The sequence below is a fragment of the Muscardinus avellanarius genome (genome assembly GCF_963383645.1).
Source record: "Muscardinus avellanarius genome assembly, chromosome: 3".
Taxonomy (NCBI): domain Eukaryota; kingdom Metazoa; phylum Chordata; class Mammalia; order Rodentia; family Gliridae; genus Muscardinus; species Muscardinus avellanarius.
The window spans coordinates 53908257-53935038 of record NC_137788.1 but is presented as its reverse complement, the minus strand read 5'-3'; the positions used below and the strand labels follow the sequence as shown (position 1 = coordinate 53935038).

The 26782-nt window shown below is 46.2% G+C and overlaps 1 protein-coding gene across 1 annotated transcript in view; it reads left to right on the top strand.

The window, feature by feature from the left end:
- Positions 1-25059, top strand: part of KANK4 (KN motif and ankyrin repeat domains 4) — a gene marked incomplete at both ends in the record, with an annotated part of 47176 nt that extends 22117 nt beyond the window's left edge. The window contains 5 exons of the mRNA XM_080691432.1: positions 1454-1541; positions 5806-6025; positions 9422-9564; positions 16404-16604; positions 24937-25059. Coding sequence (XP_080547558.1) covers positions 1454-1541; positions 5806-6025; positions 9422-9564; positions 16404-16604; positions 24937-25059 — 775 coding nt within the window. The remainder of the gene's footprint in view (positions 1-1453; positions 1542-5805; positions 6026-9421; positions 9565-16403; positions 16605-24936) is intronic.
- Between the last annotated feature and the right edge of the window lie 1723 nt (positions 25060-26782).

Sequence of the window (26782 nt, the reverse complement as noted above, 5' to 3'; positions counted from 1 at the left end):
GCTATGGAGAAGTATACTGCCTCTGGGATTGACACACCTGGATTCAAGGCCTGCCTTTGCTGGGGTGTTACTTTTGGCAGGGTCCTTAGGCTGTGGTCATCTCCATTTTTCTAGCTGAAAAATGTGGATAATAACATGCTGTTGGGTTTGATCTGAGGACTATGTGAGAAAAAGCAGTAGCACAGTGCCTGCCCCTCGCAGGTTTTTAATACAAGTGAAATAGATGCTGAGTCAATACCATCAGCATCGTGCCACCCAGCCTGCTCCTGGAGGAGCAATGAGCAAGACCCTAGCAGGTCCTCAGGCAGACCTGCAGGCTACCCCATCATGGCAGCCCCATAGCCTGTGAAGAGTGAGCGGGACCTCTTAGGGACCAAGGCTACTAAGTCCCGGAGAGGCCTCTGGGTACCAGATCTGCTCTCATAATAACCAGGAGGAGCACTCATCACTGTGACACCTAGCATCTGTGCTTCTAATATGGACTCTACTGGTACTTACAGTGTCCTTTGGGGAAGAATGACCTGAAGAAACCTGCTGTTATAGATTGGGTTCTTTGGATTTTTCTAGCTACCTAGGAAGGAAGTGTTTCATTCAGAGGCGAGTATAGTGGTACATGCCTGTAATCCCAGTACTTAGGAGGCTGAGACAAGAATTTACAGGTGTGAAACCAGTCTCAGTAACTTACGCAAGGCCCTCAGCAACTTAGCAAGACTCTGGGGTTTTTTTTGTTTGTTTGTTTTGTTTTGTTTTGTTGTTGTTTGTGTGGCACCAGGGAAGGAACCCAGGGGCTTTTTACCTCCGGGCTATACTCCCAGACATATTTTATACTTTATTTGGAAACAGGGTCTCACTAAGTTTCTGAGAGCCTCACTCAGTAGCTGCGGATGGCTTCAAACCTGTACAATACTGTCTCAGCCTCCCAAGCGCTGGGATTATAAGCGGGCACCACCACACCCGGCTAAGACTCTGTTTTAAAACAAAAATTAAAACGGCCAGGGTATAGCTCAGATAGAGAAGTAGAATGCCCCTAGGCTCAATTCCCATTACCACAAAGAAAATGGGAGGAAGAGAGGAAGGGAAGGAGGGATGGAGAGAAGGGCGAAAGAACACATTTCCTTCAAAGTCAGAAAAGCAGCGCTTTACTTCCCAGTGCATGGGAGCTGCAGGTGGGCCAGAGTTCCTACAGTCCCCACAGCTTGCTTCATGGGCTCCAGCCCCAACAGACCAGGATGAAAAGGTGTGCCTTCCTTCAGCGAGTTCAGAACCCCAGCTGCGTTGTCCTCGGGGGCTGTGATCGCCGGGCTTTTCTGAGGCGCACCCCTTAGCCTGGAGTAGTAGCTCTATCTTGGTGTTTGAGCCACTGAGAAGTGAAAGAGGAGAGTGAACGTCTTCTTTATCAGCATGGAGAATGGTTACATAAATGCATCTATATGTGTGCGTTTGTTTTCTTTAGATTTAAACCCTCCGAAGAATTTCTTAACGCATGCCGGGCATTGAGCCAATATCTGCCAGATACTGGGACCACCACCGACCAGCTCTTGGTACTGAGATTTTTCATTGTCATCTAAACCTTTCCCATGGGTGACTGGGTTCCCCTTGCCTGAGGCAGTGTGCACACAGGAATGCCCCTACCCGGGACGTTCCGTCATATACCCAAATGCTGCCACCTAAGGTGATGGATTATGTGGAGGCTGTGGAAGCGAGGATCCACGTGCTCGGGCCAGGGCTCAGAGGCACTTGCCAAGCATCATTAGGGACGGCAGTCTGAGTCCCTGTCGTCAACTCTGTGGCTTAGGCTCAAAGCTGCCCTGTAGCCAGGTGCGGTGGCGCACACCTGTAATCTCAGCACTTGGGAGGCTGAGACAGGAGGATCAAAGGTCTGTGGTCAGCCTCAGCAATGGAGCAAGGCCCTCTGCAACTTAGTGAGACGCTATTTCCAAATAAAAATAAAATAGGGCTGAGGATATAACTCAGAGGTAGAATGCCCCTGGGTTCAATCCCCAGCAACACACACACACACACACACACACACACACACACACACGCTTCCCTACAATTGGAGAGAGCTGTGAGCAGAGTGGAAGAGAATACGGAGAGGGAGCTGTGGGTTCTAGTCCCGAGGCCTCATCTGCAAGATACTGGGCAAGTCAGCTCAGTGTCCAGAGCGTCAGCATCCTTATCTATAGAATGACAGTGACGGGCGGCACATGTTCATCACCCTCAATCCCTGACATTTAATGCTGTAGTCCTCACTGATCACTGCTGTGTGTGTGTGTGTGTGTGTGTGTGTGTGTGTGTGTGTGTGTGGTGTGTATGTTTCTGGGGCTTGAAGCCAGAGGCATTCTACCTCCAAGCTACACCTCAGTCCTTTTTATTTTTTGCATTTTTGAAACAGGTTCTTGCTAGATTGCTGAGGCTGGCTTTGAACCTGCAATCTTCCTGTCTCAGCCTCCCAAGTACTAGGATTACTGGTGTGCACCATCACACCCGACCATTGCTTTTCTTAAATTGTAGTTATGGGTTAAGAAACTCAAAACAAGCCCGCATGGTGGCACACATCTATAATCCCAGTTTTTGGGAGGTTGAGTCAGGAGGATCACAGGTTCAAGACAAGCCTCAGCCATGTTGCAAGACTTCCAACAACATGGCAAGACTCTGTTTAAAAAATAAATAGCTGGGCGTGGTGGTGCACTCTTGTAATCCCCGCGCTTGGGAGGTGGAGACAGGAGGATCGCGCTGGTTCCGAGCCAGCCTCGCTGGCTTAAGAGACCCTGTTTCCAAATAAAAATATAAAATTGGTCTGGGAGTGTAGCCCAGAGGTAGAAGGATTTCCAGGAACCCCAGTACCACCAAAAATAAAAAATAAATAAAAAATAAAATAAAAAGTCAAGTATGATGGCACACGCTTATAATCCCAGTACTTGGGAGGCTGAGACAGGAAGATCGCAGGTTCACAGGCAGCCCCAGCTACTTAGCGAGGACCTTTACAACTTAGTGAGACCCTGTTTCAAAATAAAGAATAAAAAATAGGGCTGGGGGTGTAGCTTAGAGGTAGAATGCCCCTGGGTTTAATCCCCTGTACCACAAACAGAAATATCTAAATGGAAAGACTGCAGGTGTAGCTCAAAGATAGAATGCCCCTTGGTTCAATCCCCGATTCCACAAAAAAGAAACCCAAAACAAGAAAACATATCTATTTGCTCCTTTCCACCTTCAAAGCCCACAGAAGTTTGACTATGTAACATTTGGGTTCGTGTGTGTGTGTGTGTGTGTGTGTGTGTGTGTATGTGTGTGTATGTGTGTGTGTGAGAGAGAGAGATACTTGGGGTTGAACTCAGGGTCTTTTTATCTTCAAGCTATATATACCCCCAGCCCAATTTATTTTATTTATTTTTTGTGTGTGGAACTTGGGATTAAACCCAGAAACATTCTATCTCTAAGCTACATCCTTACCCCTATGTTTATTCCTTATTTTGAAACAGGGTCTCATTAAGTTGCAGAGGACCTCACTAAGTAGTTGAGGCTAGCCAGGAACCTATAATCCTCTTGTCTCAGCCTCCCAGGCACCAGGATTACAAGCACACACCACTATGCCTGGTTCCCCAGCCTATTTTATTTTTTATTTTGAAGCAGGGTCTTGCTAAGTGCCGAGACTGGTCTTGAACCTCCAGCCTTAGCTTCCCAAGTACTGGGATTGTAATCATGTGTCACTATGTCTAGCTGAGATTCCTTTAATGAAGAGCTCCTAGCCAGGCATGGTGGTGGATGTTTATAATCCCAGCATTTGAGAGACTGATACAGGAGGATCCAGGTTTATAGCCAGCCTCAGCTGCTCAGGCCCTTTACAACTTAGTGAGACCCTGTTTCAGAATAAAGAATAAAAAATAGGGCTGGAGGTGTAGCTTGGAGGTAGAATGCCCTTGGGTTCCATCCCCAGTACCAAAAAAAAAAAAAAAAAAAAAAAAAAAAAAAAAAAAAAGTAAAGAAAAGAAAGAAAGAAAATAAAAGAGCTCCTGGTACGGGCACATTTCCACATCTTGTTTAAGAGCTATCAGATCCAAAATGGAATGACCTATAAGCATTTTAAAAACCTATGTTGGCCAGGCGTGGTGGCGCATGCTTGTAATCCCCACGCTTGGGAGGCAGAGACAGGAGGATCGCGCAGGTTCGAAGCCAGCCGCGCGCTGGCTTAGGAGACCCTGTTTCCAAATAAAAATGTAAAAATAGGTCTGGGAGTGTAGCCCGGAGGTAGAAGGGCTTCCAGGAACCCCAGTACCACCAAAAAAAAAAAAAAAAACCTATGTTGCTCTCCTCTGCAAAAGAACCCAAAGAGCAAAAGCAATCAGTCGGCAGTGTTTATTACTTGCCTGACTCATTTTCCTATCTTAGCTGATTTGGCAGTTCTCAGACTGCTAATGAGCCAATATGCCAGGCGGATGGCGACCAAAGCTCCAGTGACTTATTCTTAAACATGTTACAGAGCTAAGTTCTGTCCTAGCTCTTCATTTAAAACTCACCACTGAGGCAGGTGTGGTGCCACAGGCTTGTAATTCCAATACTTGAGAGGCTGAGACAGAAGGGTTACAGGTTTTCAGCCAGCCTCAGCAACTTATTGAGGCCCTCTGCAATTTAGTGAGATCCTATCTCAAAATAAAATAATCAAATCAGGCTGGGGGTACAGCTCAGAAGGAGAATGTCCCTGGGTTCTATCCCCTGTACCACAAATAAAAAAATGAAAAATAAAAATTCGCCACTGTGCTCCTTATTATTAAGATCTCTCTCCAGATCTTCAAGATTTGAAGCCAGACATGAGGGCACACTCCTATAATCCTAGGACTTGGGAAGCTGAGATAGGAGGATCACAGGTTCAAGGATAGCCTCAGCAATTTAGTGAGGCCCTCAGCAACTTAGACCCTGGTTCAAACTAAAAAGTAAAAAGGGCTAAGTGTGTAGCTTGGAGGTAGAATGTCTCTGGGTTTAATCCCCACCATATCTCGCACACACACACACACACACACACACACACACACACACACTCCATAGTAAAGGAGATGTTCTGATATTTAATAGTCCTTTAGACACAAGTGATTACACAATTTCTTTCCTAGAAGAGTGATTAGAGGCAGTGTATAAGTAAGCCTGACACCACACACAAGTTGGGACATCCCTGCCACATCCCTCCATGTTATCCCTGCCTCGGAGAGAAAAGGGACTGTGTAAGGACCTCATTCTATTGGGCCATGGAAATAAGGGAGTTAGCCTAATTTTTACTTTCACTTTGTAATAGGGACAAATAAGGTTCAAACAAGTTGTATGAATTCTAAGGACTTGAACCTGATTACATTGGTAATCAGGTGCTCTTAATCAGTGCTCTTAATCCAGTGCTCTTTTTAAAATGAAATACATATCCCAATAGCTTCTCCTTCCAGTAATTCCAATACTTGGGAGGCTGAGACAAAAGGATTACAGGTTTGAGCTGGGAGTTTGTGGCACACGCTTGTAATCCCCAAGCTTGGGAGGCAGGTTCAAAGCCAGCCTCAGCTACTTAGTGAGGCCCTCAGCAACTTAGTGAGACCCTGTTTCCAAATAAAATATAAAATAGGTCTGGGAGTGTAGCCCAGAGGTAGAAAGCCTCTGGGTTCCACCTCCAGTACCACACACACACACACACACACACACAAAAAAAAAAAAAGATAAGAAAAAGAAAAGAATTACAGGTTTGAAGCCAGCCTCACCATCTTAGTGAGGCCTTCTGCAACTTAGTGAGGCCCTGATTCACTAAATTGGAATGTCTTCGGGTTTCAGAGGCAAAGCTTGAACACTATCAGCCAAGAGTGGTTCCGTGTGTCCAGCCGGAAGTCGTCCAGCCCTGCTGTGGTGGCCGCCTACCTCCTGGGAGTCCAGCCTCACTCCCCGCATCTCCTGAAGCTGCTTGTCAACCTGGCGGATCACAACGGGAACACGGCTCTCCACTACAACGTGTCACACGCCAACTTTGCCATTGTGAAGCTGCTGCTGGACACAGGTAAGGAGCAGTCGCATCTGCAATCCCATGCCTTGACAGTTTCTTTCTTTCTTTCTTTTTTTCCTTCCTTTCTTCCTTCCTCCTCCTCCTCCTCCTTCCCCCTCCTCTTCCTTCTTCCCGCCCTCATCCTCATCTCCTCCTTCTCCTTCTTCTTCTTTTTCTTCTCCTCCCCTCCTCCTCCTCCCCTCCCCCTCCCCTCCTCTTCCTCTTTTCTTCCTCCTTCTTTTGCAGTCTTGGGGATGGAACTCAGGGGCATTCTACCTCTGAGCGACACCCCCAGCCCTATTTTTTTATTCTTTATTTTGAAACAGGGTCTCACTGAGTTGCAAAGGACCTCACAAGTAGCTGAGGCTATCAGCAAACCATGATCCTCCTCTCTCAGCTTCCCAAATGCTGTGATTACAAGGATGCGCCACCATGCCTGGTGGGTGTTGTTGTTGTTGTTGTTGTTGTTGTTGTTGTTGTTGTTGTTTAAGAGACAAGGTCTTACTATTTTGCCCAGGATGAGCCCAAACTCATGGGCTAATGTGATACTTTTGCGTCAGCCTTCTGAGTATCTAAGACTACAGGAAGGGCCATTCTTGTCCCATACTTCTTTCTAGAAGGGAAATTCTTCAGTGTTCAGAGTTCCTCCTGTATTTCAGGAACTGGGCCAGACTATCTCACCTGGATTCTGTTAAGTTGGGTCCTGCACTCATGTGACTTTGTGTCACATGACCTCTGCAGGGCAAGGGAGGGGCTGAAACCCCCGCGAGAATTGGGCGTTCCCACGAGTAAAACCCCCATCTCGCGAGATGCATGCCTTTAAAAGGAGAGCCCGCGTCCTCTAGCTTCGGACAGGCGCGCGGGCCCCATGGTGCCTCGCCCTGATCCCCGGGAGAGCCGTGCCATTAAAACTTTACATGCCACGTGTACCGGACCTCTCTCGTGTTTTTCACACTCCGCCGTACTCACTTATTTTTATTTTACTCGCATTTAATTTTTTATTTTACTTATCATTTGGTGCCGAGACCCGGGAAAAAAGGAAAAAAAATGGGGAGGGACCCAAGAGTTCTCCCGGGTCTCGGCACCAAATGATAAGTAAAATAAAAAATTAAATGCGAGTAAAATAAAAATAAGTGAGTACGGCGGAGTGTGAAAAACACGAGAGAGGTCCGGTACACGTGGCATGTAAAGTTTTAATGGCACGGCTCTCCCGGGGATCAGGGCGAGGCACCATGGGGCCCGCGCGCCTGTCCGAAGCTAGAGGACGCGGGCTCTCCTTTTAAAGGCATGCATCTCGCGAGATGGGGGTTTTACTCGTGGGAACGCCCAATTCTCGCGGGGGTTTCAGCCCCTCCCTTGCCCTGCAGAGGTCATGTGACACAAAGTCACATGAGTGCAGGACCCAACTTAACAGATTCTATCAGTTACTCTTCACAATACTCCTGTGATGGTAGTGCTATTATTTCTCGCATTGCAGTTGAGGAAAGTGACATTTCATGGAGTATTAAAACTTGCTTGGATCAAAGTGATGGTAAATGATGGAGTAGATTTTGTATTTGGTCTTTCCAACTCCAGAGCTCCACGCCACTGCCCTAGGAAAGTCACCATTTCCTGTCTTAATAAAATACTTTTTTTCTTGTGGTGCTGGGGATTGAACCCAGGGATATTCTACCTCTGAGCTACACCCTCAGCCCTTTTTATTTGATCCTCCTATCTCAGCCTCCCAAGTCCTAGAATTACATGCATGTGTCACCATGCTCAGCTGATTTAAATATATTAACGCTATAAATTTCACAATAATCCTAAGAGGTAGACTCTGTGGTTATCCCCTTTCTACAGAGGAGAACATGCCAAAAAAAAAGCTGTCTTGATCTACTGAGTTAGGTTTATTATTGCCACATAGGCTTTTCCTGTGAGCAGTAGCATGATAATTATTTGGTTTTCCACACAGTTCTGCCCTGGAGAGGTGGGATTGTTTATATAACAGACATCAGTCCATGTCGGGCAATCCCTTACTTCTCCTTTGGTGGAAGGGACCTGAATGCATGTCCCCAAGCTTCCAGAGCAGGGATTTATTTCCAGTTCTCCTCTCTCTCCTATAAATATGCCAGTTTAAGCCAGGTATGGTGGCACATGCCTGAAATTCCAACTACTCAAGAGGCTGAGATCGGAGGATCGCAAGTTCAAGGCCACCCTGGGAAACTCAGTGAGACCCTGTTTCCAATAGATATATATATGTATATATAATATACATAAATCAAACATAAATGTATGTATATATATGCATTTATATGTATATATGCACCAGTTTTTTATTCTCTTGTGAGCTTTTTCTCCCTCCATTGTTCAAGTGAGAGGGTCATCTCTGGAAGATTTCCCATGTTTATCTTATGGCGTTTCTCATTTCCCCGGTACATGGCATAGAGATTAGAAGGCCCTTGGAAAGGACTTACCAACACAGGCATCAGCTTGAGTCCCACACAGCCTAAACCTGAGAGACAGACCTGAAATATGTGGTTGTGGGTGGCATGCAGTATGTGAGGGACAGCCTCGAGAGCCGAGAGCCCTGTGTCCTGGTCCCACTTCTCCTTCACATGGACAGTCTGTGCCACTTCTCTGGCCTTCAGTGGCCTCATCGGTAAGGGGGGAGCCATGTTTTGTACTCAGGTTTAGGAAGTAAACTTATGGTCTTTGACCCCTTTGGCCATTTCTGGCCCTATTTTAGACTTTCCTTGATGGGTGTCCTTGGGTTATAAAGAAGAGTCAGGAGTTTTAAAGGCTGTTAACATAAGCCGGAGCCGGGCGTGGTGGCGCACGCTTGTAATCCCAGCATTCGGGAGGCTGAGACCTGGAGGATCGCGGTTCGCGGACAGCCTCAGCTACTTAGTGAGGCCCTCTGCAACTCAGTGAGACCCGGTTTCAAAATAAAGAATAAAAAATAGGGCAGGGGGTGTAGCCCGGAGGTCAAATGCCCCTGGGTTCCATCCCCAGACCCGCAAAAAAAAAAAAAAAAAAAAAAAAAAACATAAGCCGGGCGTGGTGGTGCACGCTAGTAATCCCAGCATTCAGGAGGCTGAGACCAGAGGATCGTGGTTTGTGGACAGCCTCAGCTAGTGAGGTCCTCCACAACTTAGTGAGACCCTGTTTCAAAATAAAGAATAAAAAATAGGGCAGGGGTATAGCTCAGAGGTAGAATGCCCCTGGGTTCCATCCCCAGACCTGCAAAAAATAAAATAAAATAAAATAAAATAAAATAGGCTGTTAACATACACCTATGACTGTCCTTGTGTGGAGAGCATTGCTCTATTCCATGCCCTTAGCCCGTACTCGGTGCCCTGTTGAACCAGCTAGCCCCAAGTCTGGCTTCAGCGCCCCCAGGAACTAGCCTAGCACCTACTACCCTTCTTGCAGGCGTCTGCAACGTTGACCACCAGAACAAAGCTGGCTACACTGCCGTGATGATCACTCCCCTGGCTTCTGCAGAGACCGACGAAGACATGGCGGTCGTCTGGAAGCTCTTAAGAGAAGGCAATGTGAACATCCAAGCTACTCAGGTATGTGGCATGAACAGGCCCCCCTGCTCTTTAATGAATGTGAGAAACCTCCCAGCTCTGGCCTGCTGGTGGGGCAAGAGATTCCAGGCAGCTCCCTGGGAAGGTTTTCACCCAAGAAGGCTGGTCCCTCCCAGCCATATCCATCAGAAGCCTGAATATTTGGTCTTCTTTTTTGTTTGCTTCTTCTTGGCGGTATTGGGGATTGAGCCCAGGGGCATTCTACCTCCAAGCTACACCCCCAGCCCTATCTTTTATTATTTATTTTGAAACAGGATCTCACTAAGTTGCAGAGTGCCTCACTAAGTAGCTGAAGCTGGCTATGAACCTGCGATCCTCCTGTCTCAGCCTCCCAAGTACTGGGATTACAAGTGTGCGCCACCACACCTGGCGCGTGCTTGCGCTCGTTCTCTCTCTCTCTCTCTCTCTCTCTCTCTCTCTCTCTCTCTCTCTCTCTTTCTCTCTCTCTCCATATACATATATATATATATATATATATACATATATATATATTTTTTTTTTTTTAAGACCCAGACAGGACAGGGCAATGGGCAGTGGGCAGTATAAAACTGGGTAAATTCCACCTGGAGTTGGCTTTTTGAACTAAGCATCCCTACAGTTAGCCTCCTGAGAAGGCCTGTGCCACTTGGCAGCTCTAGTTCAGCCCCTGTCAGTGACCTGCCTTGCTCATTTACCAAGGCAACTAGCCAGACAGAATGCTTCTCGGAGGTCCAGTTCTTTAAAGAACTTCTCACTTAGCCAGGCATGGTAGTGTATGCCTATAATCCCAGTGTTTGGGAGGCTGAAACAGAAGAATCACAGGTTCAAAGCCAGCCTCAGGAATTTAGCAAGGCTCTCAGCAACTTAGTGAGACCTTATTTCCAAATGAAAAATAAAATAAGGCTGAGGGTGTAGCTCAAAAGTAGAATGGCCCTGGGTTCAATTCCCAGCACCACACACACAAAAGAAAACAAAACTTCTCAACTTCATCAGACCTCCTCTCTCCAAAGGCTTTATTTTTACCCAGGGGCATGTACCACCACATCCAGCTCCAAGACTTTTAATAAAGTCATTAGTTCTCAGCTTGACGGAGAAAAGGAGTAACCGTGCAAGCAACCAGAAACTGGCTGATCAGTTCCAGGGCTTCTGAGGATCCCATTTCTCAAGTCTCTGCTTAGCCCAGAGAGTCACCACAGAGTTCTGCAGGTGACTAGCAGCCTGCTTGGTGCACCATCTGATGTCTCAAAATTACCAGATCTCAAACACTCCCATCTTCCTTCCCCTCTTCCAACCAGCACAAGTGATGACAGTGTTTGGGCACACAATTATCTTCTAGCTCTAGGAGCAGAGCCGGGGGTCACACTTACAAGAGCAAGTGCTGCCATGAGCCAGGAGGCTCCGTCGAAAGGGAGGCAGGATGCCCAGGTCCCATTTTCCTGGGTCACCTGTGCTTAAGGCTGAAAGGTCCTTGAAGGTCACTTAGCTGTACCCTCTTCTTTTGTAAAATACTAGATGGTCTCCAGTTTTCATTTAATGGTCTCCAACCTCACGACCTCCACTGTCAGGAAATTCACTCTCTGCTACCGTAGCCTGTTGCTCTAGGCAGCTCTGATAACTTTTCAAAGTGAGCCAAAACCAGGTATTTTGAACTTTTCATGGAGTGATTAAGTAGAAGCTTGAGGTTCACACCAAGAGAGATCTTGCAAAGAGCAAAGGTGTACAAGGCAGCTTGAGGTGTCTCCATTCAGCCTCTGGGCTCCTCTACTTGAGACCCAGGGCAGGAGCGTGGGCCTTACCCAGTGAGGCTTTGCCTTGGACAGGGCTCCACATGGAACAATGGGGACTCCCCAGACAGTTGCTTGCTATGTTTGACCACACAGTTCACTCTCTTTTCCCCCCTAGAGTGAGCACAGATGGTGGTATGACTATCAATAGCTGTGACGAGTCTGAGATTTTTATCCTATGTTGAAGCTAACAAGTTAGCACGCTACAGTGTCATAGATGCTGGCAAAAGACACGAGACTGTGGTGGACACAAAGGGCAATGTATTGCGCAGAGAGGTAGCCACAGTATCAGCGTTGCCCGATTCCTAATTCCCACAGTCAGTGTGGGGAGGGCTAGGTGCCTGAGGGGACTGCTGCCTTAGCTCTCCATGACTGTAACAAACACCAGTGATAAATCAACTTAGGAAAGGAGAGGCATATCTCGGTGGTAGGACACTTGCCTGGCATGCATGAGGCCCTGGTTCAACTGCCAGCTCTGCAAAAAGGGAAAAAAAAAAACTTATAAGGAGGAAAAATTTATTTGGCTCACAGTTCCAGAGGTTTCAGTCCCTGGTCACTCAGCCCAGTTGCCTTTGGGCCTGTAGCAAGGCAGAACATCACAGCAGGAATGTGTAGCCTTTAACACATGGGCCTTGGGGGAGCTTATCTATATGATAGCAGTTGTATTGCAGGAGAGAAACCTTGAGCTTAGGGACTTGAATCTTTTAATACTTTTTTTTTGTACTGAGGATTGAACCCCAGGGCATTTTTACTTTCAAGCTATACTCTCCAGGCCTTTCTTTCTTTCTTTCTTCTGGTACTGGGAATTGAACCCAGGGGCATTCTACCTCCAAGATATACCCCTAGTCCTATTTTATTTTTATTTTGAAACAGGATCTTGTTAGGTTGATGAGAACCTCACTACTTGCTGAGGCTATTCTTGAACCTGCAATCCTCCTGTCTCAGCCTCCCAAGGACTAGGATTACAGGCATTTGCCACCATGCCCAGGTAGGAGACACTATTTCTCTTTCCCAAGATTGTTTGCTATACATACATTCTTGAAAACATAGTCTGAGCCAGGTGCCTTAGTGCACACCTATAATCCCAGCTATTTGAGAGGCTGAGACAGCATGGTAGCATAGGAGCAGTGATACATACCTATAATCCTAGTACTTGAGACAGGAGGAACCCAGTTTCAAGGCCAGCCTCAGCAGCTTACTGAGACCTTGGCATAATCCCCAGTACCAAAAAAATAAACTAAAAAAAAGATAATCTGACCAAGTGTGGTAGCTCACACTTGTAATCCCAATGCTTGGGAGGCTGAGACAGGAGGATCACGTAGGTTCAAAGCCAGCCTCAGCTACTTAGTGAGGCTCTCAGCAACTTAGTGAGACCCTGTTTCCAAATAAAGTATAAAATAGGTCTAGGAGTATAGCCTGAAGGTAGAAAATCCCCTGAGTTCCACCCCCAGTACCACCAAAAAAAAAATTTTTTTAATGAAATCTAGAACAATTGGGCAGATAGTGCCTGACTCACAAGATGTGCAGAAAAACAAAAATTCCTAAGGAAAATTGAGTCCTAACAGCCTAACAATATAATCAACTCCAGGGCTTCTCACTCCCCCAGAACAACTGCAGACAGTGGCCTAACCTGGTGGCAAAGCCACTTTACACACCTCGCTCAAGAGACGTCTCACTGATGGCAACACGCAGATATCTGTGGATTCTCAAAGTATTTTCACCCATCTATAACTCCTATTCCAGAAGACGCCCCACACCTCTTTTTATTTTAAGTAATACTCTTCCTAGACTATGTGAATTTTTTCTAAATTGGCCTCTTGCAAGAGGGGCTATCCACTAATGATCAAAGCCAAGCCCTTCTCCAGAGGAAAAACTGCTGGTCTGGGAGGTAAGGGATTCCATTCCTCCCAGGTCACTGAAGGAGGGGCGGGAGTTCATAGCTGTAGGGGCTCCCACTCCTCCCCCCCATCCCTAAGAGTGAGGCGGAGCCAGGTTAAAGAGGAGTGCTCTGGGAGTAGCTATTTATTGTCTTAGTGTTTGCAGGGTCCGAGCAGGGCCTGTTGTACAGTAGGCCTCTGTAAACAACTCCTGAGCTGCATTACAATAACTTGGGCCAGGAGAGAGACGAGGGAGGAAGGGGCTCTGCGCCACGTAGGGGCAAAATGGAGGGCGATCACACATCTCATCTGGCTTAAATAACAGCGTGGGGAAGGGTCTGGGTAGAAACCTCATGGTCTGGTTTATCCGATAAACAATCATTACCTCAGAGCTGAGTAAAAGTGCACCAAAATAGGATATCGGGCTGGGTCTGGTGGCACACACCTGTAACTTCAGTACTTAGGAAGCTGAGACAGGAGTGTGCAGGGTTGAGGTTAGCCTCCGGATTTAGTGAGATCATCAGCAACTTAGCAAGACCCTGTTTCTAAATTTAAAAAATGAAATAACTAGGGCTGAGAGTGTAGCTTAGAAGTAGAATGCCTTTGGGTTCAATCTCTCTTACCAAAAAAAAAAAAAAAAAGCCTCCTCTAGAAAAATCTAGGTTCCATAGAGGGGGGAGCCCGGGCAGGTAGTAATGCACGCCAATGAGCTGAACACTTCTTAGATATGATTCTAACCCGCCTGAAGCTGGTGACAGCTAAAGCTTGCCTAGTATTGGCCAAGCACTTGGCTCTCACAGCAGCCCCACAAGACCAATAGTGCTGCTAATAGTTTCCATCCCCCTCAAATCAGGGAAGGCCCTAGAGGTTCACGTGCGTTCTTTCATGCAGGTACAAATGGTGGAGCCAAGAGTTTTATGATTCCAAACTCCTTTTCTTTTCTCTAAGCCCCAGTGTTCTGAGCAGAGAAACATAACCCGCAGGTGTCTGCAGATTGGCGTTCCAATCGGCCAACACACTATCGAACACATTCTCAGCACATCATAGCAACATGAAGAGCCACAGGGAATCCCAGAGGAAAGAAAAGTCAGCCCTTGCTTTATTCTTGCAATGTTTGCAAATCCCAGTATCTCATCAGAGAGACAAGCCTGACCTACCTGGAATCCAGGAGAACCATGAGGGCAAATTTACTGGAGATAGGAAAGTATAGAAGTATAAATAGTATATACAATCGGCCAGATGTGGTGGCGCACGCTTGTAATCCCAGCACTTGGGAGGCTGAGACAGGAGGATTGCACAGGTTTGAAGCCAGCCTCAGCTATTTAGTGAGGCTCTCAGCAACTTAGTGAGACCCTATTTCCAAATAAAGTAAAAAATCATAGTATATTCAAGAAAATCTACATGAAACAAAGATTGGCAATTTGTAATCAGAAAAATTGCCACCGTGCATTACTGTATACTTATATTCTTTGTCTTATTTGATACCCACAAAACTCCTATAAGATACACAGAAAATATCATTATATTAGTGTGTGTGTGTGTGTGTGTGTGTGTGTGTGTGTGTGTGTGTTACTGAGGATTGAGCCCAGAGGTGCTGTACCTTTGAGCTATATCCATAGCCCTATTTTATTTTTTATTTTTTTTGTGTGTGTGGGTCTGGGGATGGAACCCAGAGGCCCTTGACCTCCAAGCTACACCCCCTCCCCTATTTTTTATTTTTTATTTTGAAACAGGATCTCACTGGATTGCAAAGGGCCTCACTAAATATCTGAGGGTATCTGTGAACCATGATCCTACAGCCTCCCAAATGCTGGGATTACAAGCATGCAGCACCACGCCTGGCATATTAGTTTTTTTAGCAAAGAGAAGCCAGTATTCCGTGAAGGAAGGTTAGGTGGCCAGGGTCCCACTGCTGAACAGAGAAACAGAGCCTGGACTTGCTTTCTGACTTAATCCATTGAGGCCTCTTTCAGTGATTACAGGGATATTGCTATCAATGGCTACAAATCATAAATGGCCACCGGGATGTGCAAACAGAGATCTTACTGAAACAGGAGAGTTCTGGGTATCATTAAACTAAAAATACCAAGCCAGATGTGTATGGTGAGCACACCTATAATTGCAGTATTTGGGAAGCTGAAATAGGAAGATTACAGGTTCAAGGCTAGTACGTGGTAATTTAGTGAGACTCTGTTGCAAAATAAAAATAATTGGAAGAGTAAGAGAGGAGGATCGCAGTTCTCAGCCAGCCTCAGCTACTTAGGCCCTTTGCAACTCAGTGAGTCTCTGTTTCAAAATAAAGAATAAAAAAATAGGGCTGGGGGTGTAGCTTGGAGGTTGAATGTCCCTGAGTTCCATCCCCAGTACTGCAAATAAATAAATAAATAGACTAAAAAAAAAGGCCTGTGGGTATAGCTTGGAAGTAGAATGCCCCTGAGTTCCATCCCCAGTACCGCAAAAAAATATATAAATAAATCAATAGATAGATAAATAAAAAGAGCTGGGGGGCGCAGGCATGCTGGCATGTGCTTGTAATCCCAACACTTGGGAGGCTGAGACAGGAGGATCACGGAGTTTCAAAGCCAGCCTCAGGTACTTACTTAGTGAGGCTCTCAGCAACTTAGTGAGATGCTGTTTCCAAATAAAGTAGGTCTGGGAGTATAGCTCAGAGGTAGAAAGTCCCTGGGTTCCATCCCCAATAACACACACACACACACACACACACACACACACACACACACACACACACACGGCTGGGGGTATAGCTCAGACGTAGAATACCCTAGGTTTAATCTTTAAAAACAAAACAAAAATCAAAAGGCATGGTGCTGAAGCACTCAACTCTCACCTGCTCCATCACTCAACATTTGTCAGCACATACAGGGTGCCAGGTGCTAGGGAAACAGAAACAGAAAAAGACAGCCCCTGCCATTAACCCCATAGTTCCTGAGAAAGTGAGAGAGATCGACAAGTTGCAATACCAAGTGGTAAGTGCTGTGTTACGAATCCTACACCTGGGAGTAAGAGAAGGCTTTTAAGAGGATGTTGCATTTGACTAGAGTCTTGGGGGAGTTGAATTTTGCCCGGCAGAGAAGAGTGTGCCCCCTAGCAAGGGCAGAGGGAAGTTCCCATCAGTGTCTTTCCTCAAGAACCTCACCCAGTCCCCTGGCTCTGTGTGCAGGGCGGCCAGACTGCGCTGATGCTGGGAGTCAGCCACGACCGGGAGGACATGGTCCAAGCACTGCTCAGCTGCCAGGCAGACGTCAACCTGCAGGACCACAACGGATCCTCGGCTCTCATGCTGGCCTGTCACCATGGCAACACCGACCTGGTGCGGCTGCTCCTGGCACACCCGGCCTGCGACAGCAGCCTGACTGACAAGGTGAGACAGGCTTACAGGCCGTTAACAAGTAGGTGTTTAACTCCTGGTCCTGAAAAGTGCCTCGCTGGCCAACAGAGTTGGAGGAAACGTATGGCAGTAGCAAGGCGATCAACCTCATAAGACTGTTACAGAGCTGGCAAACTCACACCTCTGGGCAGCCAGATGAATTTTACAGAGTCATCTCTGCAGTTGTTAAACTAAGAACACTTCTCTGACATGAATCCACTGTACTCCATCTAGCCAGCCTGCTAGAAGGTGCACTACCAGACAGCTAGCCCCAGGCCCCATAAATAAACGTCCTTATAAAGTGGTAGCATTGGGGATGGTGGTGATGATAATGAAGATGTATCATGGGCTTACTCTACACAAGGTATTACACTAAAGTATTGACTAAGGACCAAGTCATTCAAACCCTAAACAACCTTGTAAGGTTGACAATTGCTGTGCCATTTTGCTCAAGGAAACAGGAGCTCTGAATGATCAAGTTACATACCCAACATCATACAGCTAGTGGAACCCGCTCCCGCAAGCTTCTAAACCCATCCTGGTAACTGTCCCTATCTCACATTGAGGAGCCATGTCTCCTGCTCCCTAATGACACCTCTATACCTATCAGAGCACCCGCTAGTATCAGTGAATCAACAGCTGAGTGAATGAATCCTGAACTTCCCAGGTCTGTCATCAGTGAGGGATCCTGTGTCGTATAGCTACAATAGGTAACATTTCTAAGTACTCGGGAACAAAAGTGTTTACAGGCATTACTGCTAATCCTCTCTGTGACTCAGTGAAGTAGACACAGCGATCACCATCCTTGGCTGACAGGGAGATGGAGGCTTAGAGATACTATGTCCTTCTAAAGTTACAAGCTACTGATTCTCAGAGCAGAGATTCAAGCCCAGACCTGACTCTAGCATCCTTACTGTTGGCATCACAACTCAATGGTTTAAACAGACATCTTTATATTTTTAATGACAGCACAATTGAAAAGCCTGGGGTAGCTTGTGTGGTGGTGCATGCCTGTAATCCTAGTATGTGGAAGTTGAGACAGGAGAATCACCGTTTTGAGGCCAGTCTCAGCAACTCAGCGAGGTCCTCAGCAACTTAGCTAGACCCTGTTTCAAAATCAAATAGGAGCCAGGTGTGATGGGGCATGCTTGTAATCCCAATACTTGGGAGGCTGAGACAGAGAGGATCTCAGGTTCGCAGCCAGCCTCAGTTACTTAGTGAGGTCATCTGCAACTTAGTGAGACCCTGTTTCAAAATTTAAAATTAAAATAAAAAAAATAGGTCTGAGGGTGTAACCTGGAGATAGAAGGCTCCTGGGTTCCATCTCTAGTACCAAAAAAAAAAAAAAATCAAATAGGATTGCAGATATAGTTAAGAGGTAGAATGTCCCTGGATTCAATCCTCAGTTAAAAAAAAAAAAATTGGTGGGGGAACCCTACCCAGGGATAGCACCTCTTTCTGGCCACATCTGAACTACCCGAAATCTATCCATCATTCATTCAATTTGAGTCCCTCATGTCACACCCAGACTGCAGGCTCCTTGTCCAGGGTCTCCAAGGTCTGTAAAGCCCAGCATTGACCCAAAGCTATTTCTGAGATAATTAGAGAGTACAGACCCTCTTGAAATTCATGCAGGAACAGGGTGGGCTGCTGGAAATATGAGCCTCCTTTTCCAAACACTGTAGAGTTGAGCAGAGGCCCTGGGTTAATTAGCTCCCCGCCAGGTCGCCCTGGAGAAGGAGGCAGCCCTTAATCTGGAACAGACCTGTAGATCAAAGGCCCTGGGTCCTCTTAGGAGTGACCATGCTGCTGTCAGATGAGGCCTGAGAGGGACAGGCAGGCCATGAGTTCTGGAAGCCATTGATCCCACAAGGATAATTGGGCAGGAAATCTGAGAGCTCTCCTGGGCCCATCAAAGTCATTCACAGGTAGGAGAACTGAATGGCTGCTTTCTAGAGGTGGAGGAATAGCCATGGGGGGAACAACTCAAGTGTGATTGTTAGAAGCACTGACCTTGAAATTCAACTCTCATCCTGCCTTAAACTTATGAGTAAGAAAGATAATTATTCAGGTGATGCTCAAATCCAATGAGGTGAATTTTTGAATGGATAAAGGTTTCCCCTAAGGTGACTCACCTACTTTGTGGGATGCCTGGGAATTGTGATCTGCCTGTCCCCCTAATATACTTAAAAATTAGACTGGAGCTGGGCATAGTGGCACATGCTTGTAATCCCAGTACTTGGGAGGCTGAGACAGAAGGATAGTAAGTTCACAGCCAGCCTCAGCAACTTGGGAGGCCCTCTGTAACTTAGTGAGATCCTATTTCACAATTTAAAATAATAAAAATAGGACTAGAGGTGTAGCTCAGAGGTAGAATATGCCTGGGTTCAGTCTCCAGGTTCAGTACTACACACAAAAAAAAATTAGATTGGTCCAAAGATTCCAACTATACTGTATAGTCCAACTATACTGTCATAGTCCGTCATAGTCCTTCTCAGTGCTATCTTGGGTTGTTGACTAAATTTTTTTTTCATTAAAATGGTCAGTAATATTACCTAAGGCAAATGTGATGGTGCAAGCCTATAACTTGGGAGGCTGAGCTAGGAGGATCACAGGTTAGAGGCCTCAGCAACTTAGGGAGAGACCCTGTTTCAAAATTACAAAAAAAAAAAAAAAATAGAGCTGGAGGGGAAAAATGTAGCTCAGAGATAGGATGCTCTTTAGTTCAATCCTCAGTTCCAAAATAATAGTAATAATAATAATAATAATAATAATAATAATAATAATAGCCGGGAAGATGGCGACTGAGAAAAGCGGGGCTTAAGAGCCCCGCTAACAAACAATCTCCATTACCACAAAATCAGCGCCTTTCATAGCCAGAAAACACCATCACCAGAGAAACAAAAAAATCACCAGTCTCCAGAGAGAAAGCAGACTGAGAACAGAGCTCAGAGCCACAGAGGAGATACACCGGCCTCACGCCCAAGGACGCGGCAGCAGCGCCATACTGCCGGCGGCAGCGGCAAGTTCACCAGACGGCTACAGCAAGCCAAGGTGAGCTGCTGCGGAACAGCCAGGCGGGATTTCTCGGCGCAGGGAGCATCTAAAGCTCCCAGTGGCTGAGCTCAGCACACGCTGCAGGGATTCAGAGTGGAAATCAAAACCAAGAAGAAATACGCCAGCCTCACGGCCGAGGGCATAGCAGCGGCGCCATATTGCCACCGGCGGCAGCAGCAGCGAATTCAACGAGTCCAGTACAGCTACATCTGCATACTCAAGAACAGTGAGTCAAATTGCGGGCGACAGAGGAGAAATCCCAGTACTATACTCCCTGGGACTTGACCCAGTGGGGGAGTGGCAGTGGCAGAGATAATCACACATAGGAGAACGTGCAACCTGGCATCCCCCACAGTCTAAAGCAGCTTCTATCGACTCTCTGGGTCAGAGACTTTGTGATACAACCCAGTAAAGGAGTAGTGGGGTCTGAGACACAACAGACTCGAGATCCAGAACACCTTAAGTGAAGTCATAGTGACCCAAGGGAAGAACCCAGAGAAGGCACAAACTTCCGAAATCATGGGAAAGAGGAATAATACTGGAGCAATGAATGCCCACAACCCCACAACATCAGAACCTGATAAAACAGAAAATCAGAGATTTCTAGAAGATCAAATCAGGAAAATAACTGTAGAAATAATAGAGGTGCTTCGAAAAGAACTCAGAGAGAGCCAAAAAGAGAAAGGATGCAATTAATGAAGTAAAGGCCTCAATTCAAAGCACAAACAACCGCTTAGACCACATGGAGAACAGAATCTCGCTCTTAGAAAACGATCATTCCAAAAATGAACGCATAGTTTCTAATCTAGAAAAAAATATCCGACAGCAGGAATCTGATATTGAAGAAATATGGGCCCATTTTGAGAGAGCTAACCTAAGAATAATTGGAATAGAGGAGGGAAAAGAAAGTGAAACCAAAGGGATCAACAATCTCTTCAAGGAAGTAATAGCAGAAAATTTTCCAAACATAGAGCAAGAGGTTGATACACAGGTCCAGGAAACTTATAGAACTCCCTTTAGACAGGATCGGAGAAGAGGATCCCCACGCCACATAATTGTCAAAATGACCAATGTGGAAGCCAAGCAGAGAATCTTAAAGGCAACAAAAACAAAGGGCCAAGTGACATTCAGAGGCAAGCCAATTAGAATCACTCCAGACTTCCCAAACCAAGTCATGAGAGCCAGAAGGGCTTGGAGTAACATATTCCAAACTCTGAAAGAAAACAACTTGCAGCCAAAAATTTCCTACCCAGCAAAACTTTCTATCAAATTAGATGGAGAAATAAGAAGCTTCCATGACAAACAGAAACTGAAGGAATTTATGTCTTCAAAACCAGCACTAGAGAAAATACTCAAAGAGATTAACTACAAAGAAGAAATAGGTAACACACACCAGAACCAGAGAAACAAGATTTTCCATCCAACAGACAACTAAGATTGGTTATCTGTGGAGATTCATTATTTATGTTAGTCTTTTACCTATCTCTAAATGGTATTGTTTGCCTTTATTGTTGTTAATTTTTAGGATTTCTAGTTGGAATATTAATATACCTTCAGATATAGCATTTGGAAATATTTTATCCCATTCTATTAGTAACTTTTAACTCTGTTTACATTGTCTCTGGATATACAATATATATATATTTTTTTAGGGAGTTTGTATACTCTTCTGTTGCCTGTGCCATTGAAATCATATCCAAGAAATCACTGCCAATTTCAATGTTGTGAGGTTTTATGACCTAGATTTTCTCCTAAAAGTTTATAGTCTTAAGATTTATATTTAGGTCTTTTATCTATTTTGAGTTAATATTTGTATATGGGATTAGGTAAGGGTCCAATTTTATTCTTTTCCATGTAATTATTATTTTTCAACAATATTTAGTTAAAAGATTATTATTTCCACCACCAAATGTTCGTGGAAACCTTGTCAAAAATAACTTGACAATATAGGGAAGAATTTAGCTCTAGGCTTTTATTTAACTCCAATGGTTTATATATCTGCCTTTAGAATAGTACTACACTGTTTCAGTTATTGTAGCTTTATATGGTTTGAAATCAGAAAATATATATCTTCTAGCTTTGTTCTTTTTCAAGATCGTTTTGGGTATCTAGAGTCCATAATCCATATTAGGATAGATTTTTTTTTCTGAAAAATAAATATATAAATATATGATAGTTTCACCTAAAAAAATAGAAAAAAATATTCTCTGGTAAGAAAGAAAGTAAAAAGAAATATTGAAATGTTAAAATAATAATAATAATAATAATAATAATAATAATAATAATAATAAATAATAACAATATCTACTAAAATAATAAGTGTTCATGAGTTTGAATCTGAGTTTGGAGGCTGTTTGCTTTTGTGTAGGTCCCTAAGCACTCCGAGCTTCTGCATGCTCATTTGTAAAACAGATATAGCGGTAGATTATACCTAAATACTGTTCTGTTTATAAAACCATACCTGACATCTAGGAGGTACACAGTAACTGTGATTACTATGACTAGGTGAACAGCAACAACTAAACCCAATCAACCAGCTCACCAGGGAGTGGGGAACCTCAGCGCTTGCAGGCAATGTCTGGAGGATGAAGGTCTGGATCAGGGGGCCAATCAGAGGCGGGAGAAGCCAGCTGGCCGCTATACTATTTAGCCCAGCGATTCTTAGTGGGGATGATCTTGTCCTTCAGGGGAGAATGGGCAATGCCTGGAGACAGTTTTATTTGTCACAAGTATAATCCAGGATGCTGTAAAAAAAAAAATCTACAATGTGCAGGAACAGCAAAGAATTATCTATCCCAAAATGTCAGTAGTGCACTGTTGAGGAGCCCTGGTTTAGGTGAGTGACGGAATCCAAGTGGCTTCAGACAGCCAGCTTTGTCAAGCACTGGATGGGGGAAAAGCCAGGGCGACTGCAGGGCTCTGAGCCTGGGAGGGAGGGTTGGGGGTGCCGAACGAGACCAGCAGGCGGGAATCTGGCTTGTGAATCTGGCTTGTGAGAGGGTGGAGCTGTTGGCAAAGCTGGCCAGTACAGAATGCCAGGCAGTGGACACTGCAGAAGGTGGACTCTAAGGTCACATGCCGCCTCCTGGCTCAGGCTTGACTCAGCAGCTCTCTCCAGGATGCCTTGGTTGAGCACAATCTCTACATCCACAAAGTGAGGAATTCCAGCAGGAGGAGATGACAGTAGCATCCTCTCTGCCCACAGTGGCAGGACTTGTACCTGCTGCTCTCCCTGTGCAGGGAGGGTCTGGCCTTAACATCAGCATACACCATTCCAGCAGTCCATCCTGTGGGGGCTCAGACATCCCCAACGGGTGTCATCTGGGGATTCCTGGGATGGCAGAAAGAACCTCATGTCCCGAGTTCTAGCATCAACAAAGTTTGATACAGGTGCAGAAGTTCTGGACCAGTCATCAGGCACTTCCCTTGGGTTTAGCAGGCACGTCCAGGAAATCGGCCATCCCGGCTCTGAGGACCTTCAGGGTGACAGGCCTGGGCAATGGGTAGTGGGGAGGATTGAGCAGCCCCAGGGGCTCGCCCTCAGAAGGCCTTTCTTTTTTTCTTTTTTTTCTTTTCTTTTTTTTTTTTTTTTGTGGTACTGGGATTCCTGGAAGCCCTTCTACCTCCGGGCTACACTCCCAGACCTATTTTATTTTTGGAAACAGGGTCTCTTAAGCCAGCTGGCTTCGAACCTGCGCCATCCTCCTGTCTCCGCCTCCCAAGCGCAGGGATTACAAGCGTGCGCCACCACGCCCGGCAAGAAGGCCTTTCTTGACAGCTACTTCAAAGCACCCATCAGGTTGAAAACTTCTGAAGGCAGAGATTGTGACTTGCTTGTCTTTGCCTGATAGATAGTGGGTTCCTGGTGAGTTCTCTTCATGTTGAAAGACACCTTCACTCCAACACACACACACACACACACACACACACGCATGCACGCACACATGCATGCACGTGAGCTGGCTGTCTGAGCCCCTCCATCGCCTCAGGTGTCCTATCCAGGCCTGCACTGTTGCTGAGCAGCTCACCATGTGTGACTCCCCCTTGAGGAACACTGCTTAGGCGTCCCCTCAGCCCCACTTCCCCTCTTCTCCGTTTCTGCAGTTGAGCCCACAGACGCAGCCTGTCACCTCCAGATGGGCCTTGTTTAAGGTACGTGTCCTCTGGGACCGGCCCGGGGTCTCACTGAGTTGCAAAGGGCCTCACTAAGTAGTAGCTAAGGCTGCTGTCCTAGAACCTCGATCCTCCTGTCTCAGCCTCCCAAATGCTAGAAATACAAGCGTGTGCAACCACACCCAGCTTGTTTTCTAATTAAAAAAAAAAAAAAAAACAGTATGCTGGGCGTGGTGGTACATGCTTGTAATCCCAGCATTCAAGAGGCTGAGACAGGAGGATCACGATTTGCGGAAAGCTTCAGCTACTTAGTGAGGCCCTTTACAACTCAGTCAGATCCTGTTTCAAAATAAAGAATAAAAAATAGGGCTGGGGGTGTAGCTGGGAGTTAGAATGCCCTCCATCCCCAGATCCCCAGTACCAGGGGGAAAAAAAAGTGTGTGTTAGCCGGGCATGGTGACACACGCTTGTAATCCCAGCGCTTGGGAGGCTGAGAACAGGAGGATCGCACAGATTCAGGCCAGCCTCAGCTACTGAGTGAGGCTCTCAGCAACTTAGTGAGACCCTGTTTCCAAACAAAGTGTAAAATAGGTCTGGGAATATAGTCCAGAGGTAGAAAAGCCCCTGGGTTCCACCCCCAGTACCACACACAAAAAAAAAAGTGTTAAAAACCAGATGATTGTGTGAGTGTGTGTGTGTGTGTAAGAGAGAGCGACAGAGACACACACTGAGGACTGAACCAGGGCTGCTTCACCACTAAGCTACATCAGTGGCTTTTTTTTTTTTTTTTTTTTTTGAGACAGGGTCTAGGTAAGTTGCTGAGGCTGGCCTTAAACTTATGTTCCTCCTACCTCAGCCTCCCAAGTAGCTGGGATTGCTGGTGAGGAAACACCCTTCTTTATTTCCACTGCCACAGACTTCCCAGGAGTGAGTGCTGTTCAGTGGAAGAGGCCCCCATTTCTTGAGATTCTCGTGACATTTAAATCCACACACACACACACACACACACACACACACACACACACACACACACTGGGGGTCTCTGGATGCTTAGCATAGCCCTCTCCATCCTAGGCATGCCCCCTCTCTCCCTTCTCCTCTGGGGCTGGGGACGGATGGGATAAAATTCATTTCTCCATTTCTTTCTCCTCTGCAGGCTGGCCGCACCGCTTTGTCCATCGCTCTGAAATCGCCTACTCATGCAGAAATCGCGGGGCTTCTGCAGGCTCACGCGGAGCAGGGCAGATCCCTGGGGCTGGAGGAGCTGCAGAACAACTAGTGGCTGGGAACAGAGGGTTCCTTCTCTGGACTCCCCCTCACCCTTGTGGAGGGCAGGGGTCACCACCAGAGGGCCGGCCCCCTCCCCTCCAGAGGGGAAACTATGTCAAGGATGCACATACATTCCTGTTGTTAATTCTGCGCATTAGGATGCTTTGTAGTGTTAGCCTTAGGCCAGCCCCAGAACTGCAGGGGCTTCAGGGCAGGGTCAAGGTGCAGGGTGCATTAGGGTCACCACCCAATTCAAAACATCTTAAACCTTGGATTCCTTGTGACTTTGCAGCACCACATAGCAAGCGGGCTGGCAGGAGCACCTTCGCACATTAGAAAAGCAATACTTTTTTACATGGACTTTTAAAGTGCGGTGTCTTTTTGGTTTTTAATCAAGTGTATACAAATATGACCCACTGAATATGCATGTCTAGAGAGGATGGGAGGAGATTTATGCTCCCAGGTAATTATTCTCAAGAGGACCCTGGAGGAATCACCGTGAAGACAGGTGAAGCTGAACAAGTCCCATTTGGGGCTTGGCATAGATGGGGTTGACAGAGAAATCCTGAATTCCGACGAGGTAGCAAGAAGCACATTGGCATCGATGCCAAGGACATAGACTTAACCGGTTCTGGTGGATCTAATTTACAGCAGGGAAACTGGAATCAATCCATTCCAATAATGCATATCACGTGTATTTTGGCAGAGTCCAGTTAGATCAGCTATTCCCAACCTGGGAAAGAAATGAATGAGTTTCCTTTTCCTCCTGGGGACGGGTTATTGTCATTTAGAAGCCACCCCTCTCCTCCATGGCCTCACGATACTCTCTGATGTTGTCCCCGTGAGCAAACACCTGTTCTGAGATGTCTGAGGCTCCAGGGCGGGGATAGGCCAGGAACCTTGGAGCTGCAGCAAGAGCCAGGCTGGGCAGGACCCAGGATGGCAGTACTGACATCTCTCCACTTCATAGTTCTTTCTTGAGCGCTCCCTTGCCCCAGGCTTTTGCATGCATGGTCCATGTTCAGTAGCTCACACAACGTTAATCTATCAGTTATTCTTTATTAAAGTCTCTTATGGAAAAAAAAATTCCTCTCATATAAAAAGAAAGAGACATCCATGTTGGTGAGCTTCATACTGAAAACTCCAAAGCCTGGGCTCTCGTCTGGAATGTCAGTCTGCTCTGCACCCCTCGGGTGAGCCACGCAGCCGGCCTCAGTTTCATCATCCCTTAAAGCAGAAATCATCATACAGCCTACCTACTGGGGGCACCGCGCAAGACACCGCTAGTAGAAGTGTTGAAATTCAGTTTGTACCCCATGGAGGCCGTCTTCAGAAATGGTGCAACAAATGTCTTTGTGAGAGATGCCCAGAGTCCCAGAGCAGGAACACTCACGTGGAGAGAATGGAACAATGAGCTTTAAAAAAAAAAAAATGCGTTAGCCAGTGTGGTGGCTCACACTGATATTCCAAGTACTTGGGAGGCTGAGGCAGGAGGAGCGCTGGTTTGCGGCCAGCCTCAGCAACTCGTGAGGCCCTCCGCAACTTAGTGAGACCCTCTGCAACTTGGTGAGACCCTGTTTCAAAAATAAAAAATAAAATAGGGCTAGGGATGTAGCTCAGAGGTAGAATGCCCCTGGGTTCAATCCCCCCAGTACTGCAAAAAAAAAAAAAGCTTTAAATGGTTTTATTTTGATCTGGAAACACATTGGAAGAGCAAATGGCTGCATTACCAA